The sequence below is a fragment of the Rhyacophila brunnea genome, unplaced genomic scaffold (assembly GCF_057557595.1).
Source record: "Rhyacophila brunnea isolate RB1 unplaced genomic scaffold, BYU_Rbru_1.0 scaffold_16, whole genome shotgun sequence".
Classification (NCBI taxonomy): Eukaryota; Metazoa; Arthropoda; class Insecta; order Trichoptera; family Rhyacophilidae; genus Rhyacophila; species Rhyacophila brunnea.
In genome coordinates, this window is record NW_028232816.1 from 33,763,590 (window position 1) to 33,783,978 (window position 20,389).

Below are 20,389 nucleotides of genomic sequence, written 5' to 3' on the forward strand. Positions count from 1 at the left end.
AAAATTTATAAATATCCACTCATATTTATCATTTTCAAAACGAAAAAATTCTGCTTGTGGCCACTGGTCAACAGCATTATATGTTAAATCAGTTTGGATACCGACGACAAAAAAATATACTTATATGTAATATATAGAAAGGTATCGCCTGCTGAGATGTTTAACCAAATTTTAAGAGAACAAATTTAAATAATACAAAATGTTTTAAAAAACAAGCGATTATCACTAATAAGTAGATTTTAGCGGAATTGTACGATTTAAATTACCAAACTTTATCATATTAATTTTACCACCGAAAATTTTGCCCGCAAAAATAGACGTGGGTATAAAATTAACACGGCGATTAGATGGCGATGAAAATAAATAAGTTTTATCACTCACAATAAAATATAAGTAATAAATTAGTAGGTAAGTAAATTCGCAATGCACACCAGTCAAAGGTAAAAGCGAGACTGTACTGAGATATTTCATACTTTAGAAATTATTATACAAATATGTAGGTGCCAACTTTATTTTTTATTGAATTTAAGTTATTTAAGTACAAAAGGTTTTCAAACAATGTCAGCAAAGGCACAATTCTTTTGTAGCTTGCAGCTGTAGTTACTTTTTTTTTTATGTAAGTATGCAATTATTTGGAGTGTTTAGACAATGCATTTAGACACGGATGTATCGACACAAAAAAGAAAATTGAAAGAAATTTAGGGATGTCATAAATTTTATTTTTAACCCTTGCACGCCCGGCATGACATAATTTTAATTTTGAGAAAAACTTTAAAAGATACATTCACACATAAATATCTCAATCTAACGAACCGCAACGCAATTTTAAATGAATCCACGAGCCGGAACGGTATATTTTGGAATTTCACGAACCACAACGGCGCTCCGGTGCGTTCCTGTCCATTTCGAGCGCTGATTGTTAGGCTTAACTATATTATAATTTATATGGAAACTTTGCTTGTTGCAATATCTTTTTTCTAGTCTATTTTATACATATTTGTAATCTATGTAAATGTTTGTTTTCCTTAATAAAAAAATATAAACATAATAAAAATAAAATATATTAAGTAGGTACGTCATTTCCATCCTAGAGCCGGAGTGCAAAGTTATGAAGCGTATACTCTACACCTACATTCACACCAAAATTCATTTTTAAACTTAGTTTCCTTATATATTATCCAATATATAATCAAAATATATTATCGACCAAGGGTACTTGATGGAATTTAAATTTAAATTATTAAATATAAATTTACAAAATAAACAGGAATTAACTGTATTAGATGACAGTGTGTATTCACCATTGGTGGTGTTTGAAGATGCCGAAAGGCGATACCCGGATCGCAAAAAATGACTCAAAAAGAATAGTAAAAACCTTAAATCAATTAGAATATACTTAATCAAATTTAATATTTTCTCATGTTACTCTTATTCGAAAAATTTGTCTGGTTGTTCCCGCAGTTTCTTGTATAAGTTATAAAATTCTTCTGTTAAAGTGCTTTCCATATTGATTTCATTGTCTCCATATTTTGCTGCAAAGTTTTGCCATTTCAAATAGGAGTTTTCCAGCAAAAACTTTTCTGTGTTTATGGTTTCCTATCCCTGATTTGACGCTGAACACGACCGGATGCGCGCGGGCTACTACGGACATTCTACCCGTGCCCGTCCCCGCGCCTATTCCGCGTCGTACACGCCCCATGACTACGGCCAAGCGCGATCTGAGTTATAATGAAAGGAGTTTTACCTACCATTAAAACTCTTATTATTCTTGTTGACTCTGAAGTCCCTTGAGATGTTGATCGTATTTTTTGCCTTGTGTTCTTCTGTGCTGGTCCCTTTTTACCCCCTTTCTTCTCGATTATTTATCTCTCTGGTTGCTTATCTTGTTTAGCAGGCTGGCAGGACTGACGCTTCTATCGTAGCGTCCTTTGTCTTTGGTTATTCAATTTGATATGTCTCAAGGAAACCAGGTAGGTGTTCTCTGGACTTCAGAGTCAACAAGAATAATAAGAGTTTTAATGGTAGGTAAAACTCCTTTCATTATTCGCTATTGACTCTGAAGTCCCTTGAGATATCTGTTTGTTATCACCTGGTAAAGCAAGATAGATCCCGCAAGATAGGGTGGATAAACCTAACATGAGAATTAGGTATAACATCTCCTTGCTTTTAGGCTCAGTGCACCGGGCTGAACAGAGAGGTCAACATATTTTTTTCTCCCGCTGTAGAAGTCTGTGTGTCTATCGGTCTCTGGTAATATGATTTAAAAAGAGCTTCTTGGCGCCAATTACCTCTGCAGGATGTCATCTATGGGGTAATTCTCTAACCAATTTAGAGAGGCGACTGCTGATCGAGTACTGCCTGGTGATTCCTGTACCCCTGCATCAGCGAGTACTGACTTCACCCAATTTCCGATGACTGCTCGAGTCGCAGGTTTTGGGGGGCCTCTTGATGAGATAAATATTGCCGGAATATTACTACCCTCTTCTCTTCTCTCATTGGAAACGCAGATAAGTAAAGTTTTCGTAGCCAAAATACTGGATCGATGTTTTGGCAACTGGAAGCGCTTAATTTCCATCCAGATTGGCGGTGCCTTGATGGTCGCCATTATCGACTAGGCCATTATCATTCTGCTACACTGAGTAGGATAAGGTCTTGAACCCGTCGTCCCCATGCGAGTAATAATAATATAGCTTTTCTGCGTGAAACTTCATATAAGTTGTATACTAGTGGTGTTGTTTTCTTGAGGTAGTCCACGATTATTCTTGGATCCCAAATCGGTGGTTTTGTAGGTCTAGTCTTGCGGGTGGATATGGCTGTTAACATATGACGCACTACTATGTTACTGCTGATATCTTTACTGATCATAGGTTTGCAAAAGGTAGCTATGGCCGACTTATGTACAAGAATAGTGTTATATGAAAGCTTATCGTGTTGGCCATGTACCATGTCTTCCATTTGTCCCATGCAGGTCTATAAGTCTTCAAAGTGGATGGTCGCCAGCCGGAAGTGAGAAGTGATCTGTCCTCTACCGACCAGCTAGAAACTAACTCTGCCCACCCAAAATTATCCATAACTGGAGTGATAGGTCCCGGACTTGTGGAGGTGGATGGTTTGTCACCGTATCCACTAGAAATGACTCCAAGTGCGGTATCGGGTAGGGGGGTTCCAGTGATCTCTACTGTAGGTCTGCGCTCCAAAAACACTTCTTCCACCATGGGGCCACTAGTAAATATTTTCCCCTTGTCATGTTCAGGTGTGCCAATACTTGTGGAATTAAATTCGGTGGCGGGAATATCCAGGATAGTTTGAAGTCCCACTGTCGACTGAAGGCATCGTGGAACAGTGCAAGGGCATCGTTCGTGAGACATACGTTGCGACAACATGGGCTGTATTGGACGCGAACAAGTCTACGTCTGGGAGTCCCCATCTTTGAAATAGGGGAGCTGTAGCCGCCATAACTAGGTGTCATTCTGGGATAATTTTGCTGCGTGAGAGATGGTCTGCCACGCAGTTGTATTTTCCTGGAAAGTATTGTGCAATCAATGATATACTGGCCTGATTGGCGATTTCCAGGATCTGTCGGCAAAGACTTAGTAGGGTTGCGGACTTTGTGCCCCCTTCGTTGTTGATGTAGGCCACCACTGTTTTGTTGTCGGTTTGTAGGAGTAATTCTGATCCCCTGAGCGTTTGCCCTCGGAGTTGTATGGCTGAGAGTACTGCATACAGCTCTTTTCGGTTGGAGTGCCACGTGGATTGGCGTTTTGTCCATGTACCTGATAGGTGGTACTCGTCTAACTGAGCTCCCCAGCCTGAATCGGCTGCGTCTGTGGTAAGAAAGTGATTGTAGGTTGCCCTGTGAATCTTTTCTGAGGAGCCCACCGCTCGAATCCACCACATGATGTCCTCTCGAGCTTGTGGTGGAATCGATGTTGTTTTGTGAGGGTGGCTCCTTGATAATTGAGCGCTCGTACGTTGTAGACGTCGGCAATGCAACCTCCTCAATGGAGTGATGAAGGTTGCAAAGTTGAGTCGCCCGAGGAGGCTTTGGGCCTGCCTGAGCGACCAACTGCCTTTTTGGATCTGCAATTGCAGGTGGTGATGAAGTGATGTGCACATCTCTGTTGATAGATATTTCCGATTGTTGTGAGTATCCCACGTGATACCAAAGAACTCCTGCTGTTGGCTTGGAATCAGACAAGATTTTTTCTTGTTGATTATCCAGCCTAGACAGTGTCTGCATGAAATCTATCATGTAAGTCAGTTGCAACAGAAGAATCTCTCTGGACTGATTTGCCATCAGAAAGTCGTCTAAGTAAGTGAAGATTCTCATACCTTTTCCCCGGAGGTGTTCGGCCACCCAGTTTGTTAATGAGGTAAACAGTCTTGGTGCTGCCGATAGTCCGAACGGAAGGTACGTGAATTGAAGGAGTTCTCCTTGGTAAACTAGCCGAAGAAATCGGCGATGTTGTATAGCTATAGGTACATGTAGGTACGCTTGGCTTAGGTTTATTTTTACTAACCAGTCTTCCCTTTGCAGGAATGTTGGGACCTTGAAATGGTGGAACAGTTTGAACGGCCTTGGTTGTAGGAAACCGTTTAGGCGTTTTAGGTTGAAGACGGGTCGTTGACTGCCGTCTTGCTTCCTTACTAGGAACAGGGTTGAGAGGAAGCTCGGAGATGGTTTTTCCGATTCCAATACTCCCGATTTCTTCAGTTCCGCGATTTTTGAAGTGATCTCCGGCGATTGTCGCGTTTGGAAATCCTTCTGGAATTGTACGGAAGGCATTATTAGAGGGGGTTTCTTTATAAACGGAATACGGGTTCCCGTTATTATTTTTAATAATGGTGGTGGTGCACCCTTGGCCTGCCAGATTTCCTGGAAATGCTGGAGGCGTCCCCCTTTGAACGTGGTGAGGGAGACCCGGTTACCTGCGTCTAGGGTAAGTGCCCCTCGCACCACCTCGGTTATCTCTGGGAAAACTTCGGTTGGATGGGCGTGGGCCTCTCGGCAAGCCACCCCTAACCTGGTCTGGTATCCTCCTCGTGTATCCCTGCCTCCGAAAGGTGTCCTTGTGTCCACCTGACGAAGTGCTAGGTTGACTCTTCCTGCCCTGGTCAACCACTTTGGTGGTCTGATCGAAAACCTTCTCACGACCCCCACCTCTTTCTAGGAACACCGCCAGTTTATCTTTATTGAAGATATGTTCGGCGCTAGGTGGGATCTTGTTAAGAGCCTTTCGGGTGAAGGTGTCTTTTATACCGGAGAGGATTTTCTTCCGCCTCGTCTGAACCAACTCTGCCCGTTTTCCACAAAGGATTCGGGTGACGTCCTCAGACACGGAGTGCTGAAGAGGACCCGAACTCCTTTACGACCATCTCAAAAGAGCCGTACCGATGGTGTGGTCGCTGACAGAGTCGACCACTCGCTGTAACGCGTCCCGAATACACTTCTTTTGAGCGAGCATCGCATTTTGGAGGCCGGCGATCGTACGCTCCATTAGATGTATCGTTTGCGATGAACGATCGTAGGGGCGTTACTCATCGTTGAGTCCGAACTCAACGAAAGACAGGGCCGCCAAATATTGTTTTTGGGTTTCAGCGTAGCGAACCCCCGCCCAATTATCTGTGTCGAAAAGTTGGAGTCTGGTAAGTTCCGCTACCCGAGCTTTGTCTGGCGTCGGAAAAAGTAGGCTCCTGTACCACGACACTAAATACAGGAAACGGAATCCTGTTGGGTTTTTCTGCTGTTTCAGGCCTTGCGGGCGGCCGTAAAAAACTTACCGGAGAGTCGATGTTTACCGTCGGCCTCTGCGGAGTAAGCACCACTGCAGGCAGACCCTGTTGGGTCAAGATTGAAAAAATCTGAGATACCTTGTTATCCAGTGACATTACTGATGCCCTCAGTTTACCTACTGGATCGTCCAACAGTAATTCCGACTCATTCGAGTCGGTCTCCATCGCTAGTCCCTCCGCGATGTTGCTGGCTTCATTACGCTCCATGTTAATGCACAAATTTCACAATTTAACTGAACTTTCGTTTGAATTTTTTTCGCTTCTGACAAAGGAAAAAAATAATCAACTATTGAATAACCAAAGACAAAGGACGCTACGATGGAAGCGTCAGTCCTGCCAACCTGCTAAACAAGATAAGCAACCAGAGAGATAAATAATCGAGAAGAAAAGGGGGTAAAAAGAGGCCAGCACAGAAGAACACAAGGCAAAAAATACGATCAACATCTCAAGGGACTTCAGAGTCAATAGCGAATAATTTAAAATTTTGTATAAATGGCATACATAATCGTATTTGTATAAAGCTTGTTTAAAATAAAACCAAGTTGTTTAAAAAATCACAAAAGATTAAAATAGCAAACTGGCAAACACGGAAAATAAAAAAAATGATTGATATATAGATACCCAAATCGTATAGGTAGGTATGGTAATTTATCATTGGGACGATTTGTTTTTAATTTTTTTGTACAATGCAGATTTCGAAACGTTTCAGTCATGCTTCAGCTCACTTCATAGCAAACGAATTCCGAATGAAGTGAAGTGACGTCTATGTCAACGACTTGTTTGAATTTTATTGTTTCTATAATAATTTAAAAAAATCTGTCAACGTTTCCATTCCGTAATTTGTATTTGTTGTGTTTGCTACAAATATAGGCATATTTTATAATTTGGTAATTAACAGTTAATACAGGATGTCATAAGTATATATTATTGTTATACTACTTATTTTAACTGTATGTATGTCAGATTTATTGAAACAGAAAATGTATCTGGCTTCAATTAGTACCGATTTAAAAATACACGACTTTGAAAACTGGAAATTGCGGTTCACCTTTGGAAATCATGACAGCTTGCTGCGAAATTTGGAATGGAGTAACGATGGAAAATATCTCTTACAGGTATGTTAATGTGATGTAAAATCAGCTACCATATTTTTTTTACACATTAAGTAGCGTAGGTACATAATATCTCTGAACGTACCTATTGTGGATGTATTAATTGTATATTAAGTATAACATAAATCTGTTTGTATTGCTATTGGAAGCTTCATATAGTCGTTATTGATAAAATAAGCAATTTAATTCCTTTCTTTGTGAACTGTGATAGTCTGTAGATAAGTAATTGGATTGAGTGAAGACTATTTTCAACACATGTTTCATGCAGTCATTTTAATATTTGTCTTGTCTGTCAGAACGGAATAATATGAGATATTAAAGACAAACTTCACTTATCAACCACATTCACATAGATAATGCTGATTTATATTCCTTTGAGAGTCTGATATATCAATAAAAAGATGGCTTCATGTTTCATCGCAGGGTGACGTGCACGTAGAAAAATGGTTTTTTGGTCCATTTTGAAAAAAAATGCATGATATTTTTATTGATTTTAAAGGCGGCGGGAGCAGGTGCCACTGACTTCCATATTTACCCTTAGATTCTAGTCACTTCAATCGCGGAATATCACACTTTCCATGTACATTCCCCAGATCCAGGCACAAGCAATACACACCTGGCCTGCAGGTATAACTAAAAGTCTTCACCTACGAGTTATTGCGGCCTGTCACACCCATAAGTGTTTGGCTTGTTAGCGTGCGTTTGTGCTGTCCGCACCATCTTGTCTTTTAGACATGTTGCATCGGACTATTAAAGCAAACATTGGATGGCTCAGACAGTTGCACCAATTTATGAATGGATATCTCATGGACGAGGCTGTTCAACAGCACAATCATCTGGGTCACGATCGTCAGTCATGAGATCCTGAATGAAGAAGAGTGATATTCCAATTAGTACAATATAGTGTAATTAGTACGATAAAATAGTGTTCCATTTAAATCAATTGTACGATGTATTTCCACCATGAATTAACAGCTAATACTATAACACTAATATTCCATTTACCTAACTAATTTGAATTTTTTCCATTTCTAGAAGGTCGGGACCTGTAAACTCCCTTCTTGATCCATCTGTTATATGTATTCTTAATTCAATGAAAACAAATAATTATGATTGAAAAAGTGTGCACTATTTTTTTTGGATCGCCCATAGTATACCTAAACTATTATGGTTTGTTTTAGGCAGGGTTTAATTGATTTTTAAAAACTAACCAATATCTGTAATTTGTATTCTTAATTCAATGAAAATAAATAAGTATGACTTAACAAAGTTTTGCATCACTAGGTACGTATTTTTTGATTCACACGTAATAAGAGATCGATAATTTGAGCTCAGTACAAGTGACGTCCTTACGCATCTTACATGTTATGAGAAATCCATACGTAGTTATGTGAATTTCAAACTAGAATGAGAGCTGTCATTTTTTCGTGGCTGTTAATAAAAGAAGAAAAGTAATTAAGTTGTTACCAATCCACATGTATAGGTAAATCATTCTACAGTGGCACCATAGGCGTTTCGCATATGTATTGGAATTGTTTGCTGCAATGCCTGATTTAATGCTAACAAACAATACCACTAAAACTGCAAGTAGCTTTTTCCGTACCCATGGTGCCACTGTAGAATGATTTACCTATACAATAGTATGATTCAAAAATTGAATTGCCCTTTCATCTGGAACACCTTGAGTGAAAAAAAATGTTGATCTCAATTATTAAAAATCTTGTCTGGAATGTTTCAGGTTAATCCCGCCGGTCGGATAGAAATTCTGAACGCACCCGAAAGTGAAATCCGAAGCATTCAATACATACCAGAAGAAGATTCATGCGCGGCCACATTTCACCGGGGTGGTCATCGTCAGGTAGCAGTTGGCTGTCGCTCTGGCCGCACCTTCATATGGGACACCAAACTAAAATCTATCATCAAGTCATTTCCATTGGCCTCATCTCCTGTCAAACTTCTCGACTTCAACTCGAAAAACAATTTCCTCGCTGCTGCTTTGGAGAACGGTGATACAGCGATCTACGGAATCACTACAAACAGTCAGGTCAACCAAATTAAAGTGCCTTCGTCTAAGAATATCTCGGCATTGTCTTTCCATAATGAGTTTCGTTCTCTACTCTGTCTGGCAACGGATGAAGGATGTATTCTGTTGAGAGATTTAGGTTTGGGAAAGGATCGCATGTTTTTGAAAGACGCTCACAATTCTGTAGTGTCTGGATTGGTTTTTTCTCCTGTAAACAAAGACGTCTTGATATCTTGCGGATACGATAAAAAAATGCATATGTACGATACGAGATTGCAATCTGTCGTGACAACTATTCAAACGGATTGCGCCTTGACTTGTGTCGATATGAATTCGGAGTCATTCGTTGCGTTAGGTAATAAAAAAGGTGAAATATTTATTTACGATTTGCGTAATTTTAAAAAGCCTGTAAAAACGATCTGCGATCATAAGACGGTGGTGAGACGTGTAAGATTTCAACCGGCTGTAGCGAAAAATAAAAGATTCGTAGCTGTGGATTCCAGCTTAAAAGAAACGTGCGGTCCGAAACCTTCGACTCCTCTGCCGGTTGTCGTGAATAAAACTTCAGATTCTGTCAAGTCTTTCGAGTTCATCGATCAATTAAGTTCACCCACTGTCGAAACGCCGTCTCCGAATATAGAGAAACGGGACGGTACGAATGTCAGTCGAGATTCATTTTTAGCAAATATTATGGGAGATTCGAATAACTCGGAAGCCAGTAAACAATTCGAACCGTCTCCCATCGAGGTTATGAAATTGAAGTCGCCTCATATTCTTAATGTACCCAAAATGAAAATGATCTCACAGTCTATCGCAGAATCTATCGAAGGAGGTTCAAGTTGCATATCTTCCGCCTCTACTCCGATTACAGGAAGAATTATCAATGTTGACAATGCTACTCCGTCGCCTATTTTAAGCGGTGTAATTTCCAAACGCGGTTTTGACGTCAACGATAATCCAACATATTCCAACCATCACACTTTATCTGTCAAAAAATTCGGTGACTCCGTAGATTCTGTATCTGCAGTGGAGACCGTGAAATGTACTCCCAATGTGGCCATTGACGTAAAGGAATTGAAAGAATGTTTTAAGTATTCGATGTACGATATTTTGGAAAAATGTCAAAACAGTTATTTGGATATAGCGCTAGTGCAGACGAAAAATAGATTGTGCATGGAAGACCAAATGAAAATATTATCCCAAAAGATACAAGGCTTGCAGCAAACGCAGAATAAATTGCTCGAAGAAAATCAAAAACTACAAATAGAATTTGAAATGCTTCGGATGGCGAGAAAGTAATATTTTTACTATTATATATCTGTGTACAGTGTGAATATGTTGATAAGTCTAAAAACATTAATTCTTAGGGCAGTTATTTGTATGTTTGGCTGTCTGTGGTAAATCACAATATGCTAGAGCCTCGAGCTGCGTCGTTTTCCGACACAACTAAAAAAATGGTTTATCTTAAATTTTACGGGGATTTACCTCGATATAGTGAAACATTATTTTCTTATTCCTAATCAGTAAAGAATTTATGTTTCATTCTTATTTCAATGTATCCAAAATGGAATTTCAAGTAGACTCGTTTCTACTCGCTAATCTAATACAACGCAAATTGAGGATCGAGTGTAAATGTTTTTGAATGTTTCTAAATTTTAGTAAAATGTTTGTGAATTCACTAAATACTCAAAAATTCAAAGACATTCCTGATTTACCACAGAAAACCATTGATATACTACTAGATGAGGAGTTCCCATACAAGTGTCATTTTAAAAATGTACCACAAAAGAAAATATTACGAATATCGTCTTATAATATTTCCTTGTGGGTATAATGCGTTAAGACCGTTAACATGGATTCCCGAATTTCGCCCGTATTGCCCTGGCTGTAAAACCAAATTTGCATTCTTGGAATAGCGACCCTAAGGGTGTATGCAACCCAAAGCTTGCAAGCTACAAAAAATTCATGTCTGAGCGGACAGAGCAAGTCGTCATGCGCTGACTATTAGTTAGAGTAAGATGCAAGCTAGATCGGGCTTACTCATAATTATTGCCAGGTCGTTTTCGAGAGAAATATTAAGTGAGCTTATATCGAGTTAAGTCCGCTGATATTAAAACAGTAAGTTTTAACACTGGCCGAGTCGCTGAAAATCGGGCGTCATTTTAAGAAGCATATGATTCATCCAGTAGTATATCAATGCAGAAAACCAACGTTGCAAATAGCTACCCCGAGAATTGATGTTTTTAGAGTTATCAACGTATTCACGCCATATATAAATATATATTATTATAATATCATCTCTGTTCTGGCAGAACACACTAACTGGAGAATACTAGTTTTGAGTATTTTGACTTTGAAGTTGTTAATATGTTTGAAATGATCTATCATGTGAGTTTATTAAGTAATCGTTAAAAGGATGACTTTAAAATAAAGACTGTTTATTTATTAAGAAGGTTTCCAGACAGTAAAGTTTGAAATAAGGATCATTTTGGTATAACTAACTCAATATGTCATTTTTTCGAATTAGTGTCTTCTGCCAGAACAGTGGCGAAGATAAGGGTGGAGGTAGGCTGTTAACATCCGTCACAAATAGTGCACACTTATGTTGAATCTTAACAGCCTACGTCTACCCCATGCCACTATTATATACTTATTCACTTACTAAAGTTAAGAAAATAATATATCGTTCAGTTGATTAATTTAAGATATATCTTTGGATTGAAACGTGCCGCGCCTATCATATGTATTTTTTCGGTTGACCAAGTACAATATAGTAATTTGTTTAACCGAATATTGTTTTGGATTTTGAATATTATGTTCCGCTATCAAAATACAGTTTTCTTGTTGTTTTCAGATTTATTAATTGTGATACATACTGATTATCTCATTCCTTCATTTACATTTTACTCGTATGGCGGTAGGATGAAGTATTTATTATTAATTCTTTCCGAAATCTGTAGATATTACTATTTTCGGTTCCATTTTAGCGGCAACTTGAGTATCTATCACTTGATGATTATAATATTAATTCTGACGCCGTTCATCAAATTCTTTCTAAACATTGCCGTGCTGTACAATAATGCTTTTTTTACACATTTCGTTAAGTACTTTGTATTTACGACCACTCTGTTCGACAGCGGATGGTATACTCACACTAAAAACTAAAACCACTTATAATTTATTACTATAAAAGTTAATTCACATGAGTCGAACAAAATTTTTTTTGACTTAATTTATGAGTATAATAATCAACAATTTTTAAAGGGACCAAACTTATATTGTACAATAATTTATTAAAGACATAATTTAGTCCATTTGTAATAAGGTAAAAAACATATTGTCGCCTTTGTTGCATGATGACATCTAATATTAGTCTTTGTCAGATTAACCCATATACAGTCGAACTTGTTTATTACGATCACGGAAATAACGAGATCTCGGATGTAATGAGGAAGCATTTGTTGACATTTTAGTTTATGATTTTCTCCATACTTATATTAACTTTTATAACGAGCTACTTCTTGGGTATACCGAACATAACTGTTGATGTGTCGATCGTTAAAAACAAAATTTTCGACCCTAAGCAATAAAATCCGACCGGGCAGTTAACTAGACCGATGCCGCCGAAATCGGATTACATTTATGACACTAGTTAAGTGTCTAAGTAACCAATTGGTGTTTTCGCCGACAACATTGAACAAGTATCCACGCATATGGTTGAAATTGCATGTAAAAAATCCAAGCTTTGTGAAGTCAGCAGGTACCTACCAGTGCAGGCGGCTGAGCACTTCATTACAATAAACAACTTCTTTTGTTGTTTATGAATGCCATGCTTGTTTCGGGGATTTTTACAATGGTTTACAGATTTTTTATGTTCTATGCTTAAATAGAATGTGGCGCGAAAAATGTTATATAATGATATAACGAGTAATGCTTATAACGAGCAAATTCAGTCGGTCTCATCTTCCTCGTAATAACGAAGTTCGACTGTATTAAAATGACTCAGTAACTGTTATATAATCAATTAATCTATTTAAAAACATTAAAATGGGGCACACCATAATAATATAGTGTAAGTTAACATGTTTTGTTCATGAATCACAGATTTGTTACCCGCCAACTGGATAAACTTCGCGTTTCTTCAATCAATATGGTATTGACCCTGACATGGTGTTGATGATAACACGTCGTTGTGTCTAAGGTTGGTTGAAACAGGTCACGGAAATGTCAGGATTATATTAAAAGATTATTTCGATGATTTTCAGTTTATTCACTGGTTGAAACACTATAATTTATAATAGATAAGTTAGGTTGGTTTTGATCTCTCGGAAACATGGTGGAAATTTACACTGAATACGAATTTAAAATATATGCCGGGTACTCATTAGCGAGCCGTAACTGTGACCGTTGCAAATACAGTAATCAGTATGGACACCAAATAATTAGTTCGCTAGCCTAATAAATAATTATCTAGAGTTAGTTACAGTATCTGGAATGGGTTACAGTTACGGCTCGCTAATGAGTACCTGGCTTTAGAGGTTATGAATGCTATCCATTGTCATTTTTTTGCTCTGTGAACCGGCAAATCGGCACGCCATAGGCTACACGTATGGTACATATATTTTTATAATTCAATGAATAGTATTAATTTAGTGTATTTTGATAGCAAGTATTTAAACTACAGCCCTCAGCGACATTCATGTGGATTACCTGATTGATTTATTTGTTTATTATCAAAAAGTGGTCTATGGGATTAACTGAGCAGTGTCAGAGCTGGGTTAAGCCTGGGCGTTCCATTAACGACGTCTGGTTACGTTTTTATGTATGTAAGTCCTGTTTATACCCTACGCAGTTATACCGTGTCGAATGGCTTTTACATTTACGGCAGGAGTATAAGTTTTGTGCGTAATATGAAAAAATCAGTAATAACTGATGGTAAAAATAATTCTAAAAAACAAAAATAAACAATCCCAGTTAACCTCACTTTACCCCACATTTATTATGCATATATATTTCTGAATATAAGTGCAGAAGCCATGATAATAATATTAATTGATACAAACGTGCCTATTTATAATATAATTATGATCTGATTTATTATGTTGTACAAATATTTTACTATTATTAAAATTTAATATTAAATAGCTTGTGCCATATTAAAATAAATGTATTATTAACTGTGCGATGAAATTAATTGAATACACAATAATATGTAGATATTAAATTACTTTGTCATTTTGAGACTGTATTTTTGTGACAATTTTACACTTCAATCAGGTGGCAGCTACAACCAGTGTTGCCGACTGTCGTTGACAAAAACATGCAATACGGCAGTGGCGAAGGGTGGAGGTAGGCTGTGAAGATCCGCCATAAATAGTGCACATTAAACTTTTTCAGACATACATATTTATTTTCATTGAAATAAGACTACAATTTACAGAAAATGTTGGTTAGTTTTTAAAATTCAATTAAATCCTGAGAAACCAAGCCATAATAGATAATAAGTCAAAAAATACATGTATATCTATAAAATATCTAAAATTATGCAGTTAAATCATACATAACTTTGAATATTTTATAGATAGAATAATATTTTTTATTTATTATAGTTTGGTTTGGGCAGGGCTTAATGAAATAAAAAAATGAGCCCATAATATGTGTAATATGTATTTTTAATCCAACGAAAACAAATAACTATGAATGGAAAAGTGTGCACAATTTTGTCGTATCGCCCAAATTAGACCAAAACTATTATGGTTTCGTTTAGGCAGGGTTTAATTGATTTAGAAAAAATAACTAACACGATCTGTAAATTGTAGTCTTAGTTCAATAAAAACAAATACATATGACTAACAAAGTTTAGTGTGCACTATTTACAGCGAATCTTAACAGCCTACCTCCACCCTTCGCCACTGCAATACGGGGTACGTAAAAAAGCTATTTGGCAGGAAAAAATGCTAGATTTTGAGAAAATAAGATTTTAATACTTACTTTTTTTTGCTGATCGAAAAAAAGTGCAAAAATTGAGAAAATCGGTATACATGTAAAAATCACACCACATTTTCCCAGAAACTCATTTCAAAATTGTCAAAAAATAGTTAATTAATTTAACAACCTATGATAAGTAATGATTAAGTAATACCAGAGGGTGGTATCCCCGATAATCGTCAATGCGATACCACATGCCTAAGCACACATTAAATTATAATATCTGATACCAATATATCACATAATGCCTAGAATGCTAATATTTCATTGTGTTGTTTTATTTCTATTAATGCTAATAAAAACGCCATAAGCTAGATGCATTTTTTGCAAGTGCATGTCGAAACATGCTAGATCTGGCAAGAAAAATGCTAAGTTGGCAACGCTGGCTACAACGAGCGATGCATATAATCAGTAACGTCCCTAGGCAGCGCCAAAATGCCGCCCCATTTTTTATACAGTATTTTTATCAACCTTTCATGACTCCAATATCTAAGAAAATAATGTGGTGTATGGATAAATTATGTACTAACAAAATATATAAGTACTACTAAAACATACAAAATTAAATTTATAAATATTTTTCCCAGTGGACCAGCAGCATTAGGTGAGACGCTCTGTGGGAAGAGGGCGCATCTTTAGTTTCGACGGCCAACGCAATTTCCGTGCGCACTGGTTAATAAGTCAGACTGTAATAATTATTCGTAAATCTGCACATGTCGTTTCTGGTCACCAAGGACGCCGAAGAGCAATGGAAGTGAACTAGATATCGCGAACCCGACAAAAAAAATACAGTCCTGTTAAACCTTTTATGTTAATTAATACATTTTGTTTCCAACCAGTGAGCTATATTTTTCAATGGAAAGTTATTTTTGTTATTACTAAGTTTAGGTAGCTATTTCTATATATACCAAATGGTTCTCCTCGATTTGCCACCCTTCGAGTAACTGACGTTCAATCCGCCTACCCCCACGGGACGTCACTGCATATAATATATTATGATCACTTACACGGTTACATCGGAGACAAATTGTGTGATTCTATTTCTACAGTAAATATGTGAAGTTATACACAGTATAGATAAATAATAATATTCAATAAAAAATGTGTCTTTCCTATTTATAAAATTGTCTGAATTTGATTTTATATTATTTTCTAGTTCATTTCTATGGTAAGCTATTGATATGAATAACATGGTATTGACTTTTGTAACAAAAACAATTTTATTTGATCTCTATTAAAAAATATGTTTTACTGTTTTTGCTACAGCCATTGAACCAGTGAATTCCATCGAGATTATGGAGGTAAAAAGCCAACAGTTTGTCCTTAAGCTGACTGGTATCTAATATATATTTCCAAATTTAAAAGTTGTGCTTTTTTAAAATTTATTTAATATCTCCTGAAAGTTCACATATAATGTATATAATTATTATAAATTATATGTAGGCCTTCTTCTAACAGTTCATATACATACCTCAATAACCAAGATATTTACATTAATAATTAATTATTTATTGGCTTAATAATTCATTCTTTCAATAGTTTTGATTGATCGTGACATATTTAGAGAACACAACACAATATTCATTCCATTTAGATTACACACATTAGGTATATGTTTGAACTTATATAAACTTGATTTCTGATGTATTATTATCATAATAATTTAAAAAATTAACAATGTAGAAATATTTTTTTTTAATTCAGTAAAGAAATAATATTTTTTTTTCAATGTGTCATAAAATTGAATATACTTTTCTGAAATGAAACTGAAATATTGAACTAGGGTATCATGTCAAAAGTAGATGTATTAATAAAATTACATATTGGCCTTATGTGCAAATCATTATTATTTTTTAAATTTGTAAATTAAATAAAATAGAGTGTTACAACATTACTCACAATAATGATTAATATATTATGGAGTATAAGTACTAATTAACTAATTTTTCAATATTTTTTTACACTATGCCAAAAATATATTAATAAATTATTTTTCAAGCTACATACGTTATTTTTTATTTTGTTTATTACCTATCATATTGCTGCTGTCTACGTTGAACTAGAGACTGGGATGCTGTGTATTCTGATCAGTGGATAGTTGATTCGAATCCCACTGGCTGTTACTCCCTGGTTATTGTAAGTATGTCGAATGAGAGATTTTCCATTCTCATACCTCTATTTTGTCTTCTGTCTTTGGACATAAGAAAATATTGCCAGGATCTTTGTTGCCCACCCCTACCTATCGCTAGGGTTTAAAGCAGTGTGACACACTACAGAACTGTTTTCCAAATGGTGTTCCAGGTAAAATTAAGGGTATTTAGTATATTTTTAGTTTCAATAAATCCACTTGCGAGTTATGAAGTTTTCGAATTTCGACACTATAATCAAAATTTGCATAACACAATCACATATTTTAAATCGATAATAATCCTAAAGCAAAATAGGTGACTTTTTACCATTAGAGCAAATTTGTGATGTGGGCCCCCAGGCTAGAGCCCTGTCAGCCCGCCCTTGGGGCCATGGCTGTCATACTGAAAGGAAAAGTATCAATTTTTTTTTTTCGACCATGTCTGATCCCTAGTAGGATCATATGGGCCTCCACAGAGTAGAGGTTTGTATTAACAGATTTTGTTTTTTTTTTACGAGAAATGGATGTCAGCCACTTGCCCAACCTATTAGGTCCATACTCTGACTCATACACAAATTGAAAAACAATATGTGTACTTGCAAGACACAGGATTCAAACCTGGGACCCACAACGCTTTTAATAGTACAAAAATACAGTGTTTTCTTTTCAAAAAAATCATGATACTAAATTTATGTAGTCATGTGGCATAACTATTTAGTGAAATTTGAGGTTCAAAACATTCATTTGGGACAAAAAGTTTTGAAAATAACATCGGTCTAGTCTCACCCCATTTCACGGTAAATATTTATTTAAGTACACCATTATCAAAACTATAAAGATAAACAATTTGTCTGCTTAAGGATAATGGAAAGAGATGGGAACATCCCGTGATATTTAATATTATATTAAGAGATGGCTTGCCGCTTGTTTCAGAACCTTTAGGCCCGTTTCAGACGGGACACCGGTGTCGCGCTCGATATAATATAGGAGGCCTTTGTATTCGAATAAAGGGGCCTTTGTATTATGTTTATGAACGCCCCAGAGCTAATGAGTTAATGCGTGCCCGGTACACTTTTCCGTTGTCCGCTACATTCTCAAGCTATCGATACCCTTGTTTTTATTACCGCAGCCAGTTTTATGTTCTAATTTATACCGCGAAATTATGTGTTGACTCATTAGCTCTGGGGCGTTTATTAACATAATACAATGGCCCCTTTATTCGAATACAAAGGCCTCCTATATTATATTGAGCGCGACACCGGTGTCCTGTCTGAAATGGGCCTTAATGTGTCTATTGTAGCTCTCTTTTGGTTCTTCTAACTATGGCAATGTCTCGGAATCATTTTTATAATACTTTAAGATAATAAAATGATTCGTATCTGAGACACAAGAGATGACTATTGGAAAAGAATGCTAATGATGAATTAGTGAAAAGGGTTGGTCATGATAATTGATAAAATATGATTGATATTTCATTACAATAGGTACTTATCAGAGTACCTAATTATTTTGTGTGGTGGTGAACATGACATAAATTATGATTAATGTGCTTTTTGTAACATCTTAAGACATGTGATTACAATTAAAAGAAAGGAAATTAACGTTTTTTGCTGTCAACAATTTATTATGTGTAACCTACAAAATACAATTGTATTCTTTGTTGGTTCAAAAAGTATAAAAGTTTTTATAACTTTCATTCTTTATCATTGCGATAAAAGTCGGGTTGTGCACGACAGCTGTATGTTTTTAATTCGTATAACATATAATAATTATTGTGGGATAGCCATGGAAAGGCTGAGGAAAATATATTTATGGGTTGGAAGAAAGGAATCGGGATTCTGCCACGATACAAGATGGATTTGGCGATTTGCTTTTATCATTGGAATAATACCAATGACAAGAACCAAGGGTGAGTTTCAAACTACTCAAACATGAGTAGGGTTATTATATCTAAAGAAAAAGATTTTTTCTTAATGAAATAATTCACATGATTTGAGAATGCAATATAGGTACTTTATTGAACATGCATATAAGTTGAAAATTACTCAGAGAAGATACCTATTAGAAAAAATGACAATAATTATATATCTACGATACCACGTGCTGGCGGCATCACCAGCGATACTCATAAAGATTACATCGTTAGCTATTCTAAGAAAGCTGAGCTTAAGGCCCTAATTACTTCAAGTGAGCCAGGAGACGCGATGGTAAGCTGCTTTGGCTTTAGCCACCGATGTCTTGGTGTGGTGCAGAAATGATAATTTTTTATCCAGTAAGATGCCTAGATACGTGACCTTATCTTTGACTTTAACTTATAGTACTACCCATAGATGTACTAAATATAGAGATTGGCAAAGTAATTATAATAATAGCAATAAAGTAATTAAAGTAAAAAAAGTAAAAATTTTAAAAGGATATTACTTATATATACTTATATATACTACATATTATGTAATCATATTATATTAATCAAAAATAAAGTTTACATAAAGATATACACATTGAAAACACAATGAAATTCTTGCAAATATCCCATCACTATAATTAATTCAGCCTTAATTAAGTTTAACTTACATATTTGTAATTAGTTTAGGTTTAATTAGGCTATACTTAACAACTTTCCAATATTTATGTTATGATAAATATTAAGAGAATTAATAAGTAATTTTCGAATTAATAACATCAACTAATCATTTAAAAATAAGAAACATGGATATACAAAAACATAATATAAGTAGTATGTACATATCTATAGGTATATGGATTATAAATATCTGAACACAAACACGTCTCATAATCAATTAATATGGTAAACAAAATAAATAAATATATAGAACGTTAATCACAATATTAAAAAATCTTGTGTACTGGGATTCCACGAAGAATTAACAGAGAATAATATCAAAGTATCAACGCATACAATGATATAACAATACTCAAATATACGATTAAATCAAAATGTGTTTCTTATATTTAATTATAATATTAATAATCAATGCGTTCACTTAAGGCCATTGGACCCGCTTTTTCCTGTCTTCTCGGAATCGTGGAAATAGAAAGCACGTTTAAAACGAACTGATACACAATAAACTCTTTATTTATTTAAAATCTAATAAATAATATTCAAATAAATCTTTTTGTGTCATTAAAATTTTCTGAATCGCTTTACTTTTTAAAATAAATGACAAATAGTCGGGTCCTGTTTTCGAAATTGGCCAAAACGACTGTCACGCCACAATGGATGTTGAACTTAATAATAGTTTTGCAGGTATATATTGTATGAAAGAAATGCGTCAAATAATACATTTCATTGATTAACCTACGTACTTTTTTTTAATATCAAAA

At 35.8% G+C, this 20,389-nt stretch overlaps 1 protein-coding gene and 1 long non-coding RNA gene across 2 annotated transcripts in view; one reads left to right on the forward strand and one right to left on the reverse strand.

Moving 5' to 3' along the window:
* Positions 1-20,389, reverse strand: part of LOC147074664 (uncharacterized) — a 257,127-nt gene that overhangs the window by 17,974 nt on the left and 218,764 nt on the right. The gene's annotated exons all lie outside the window — the stretch shown is intronic.
* Grip71 (WD repeat-containing protein Grip71) lies at positions 6,522-10,376 on the forward strand. Its single transcript, XM_085943811.1, has 2 exons — positions 6,522-6,908; positions 8,644-10,376. Exons 1-2 carry the CDS (start codon positions 6,750-6,752, stop codon positions 10,225-10,227), a joined length of 1,743 nt encoding a protein of 580 aa, XP_085799937.1. The 5' UTR covers positions 6,522-6,749; the 3' UTR covers positions 10,228-10,376.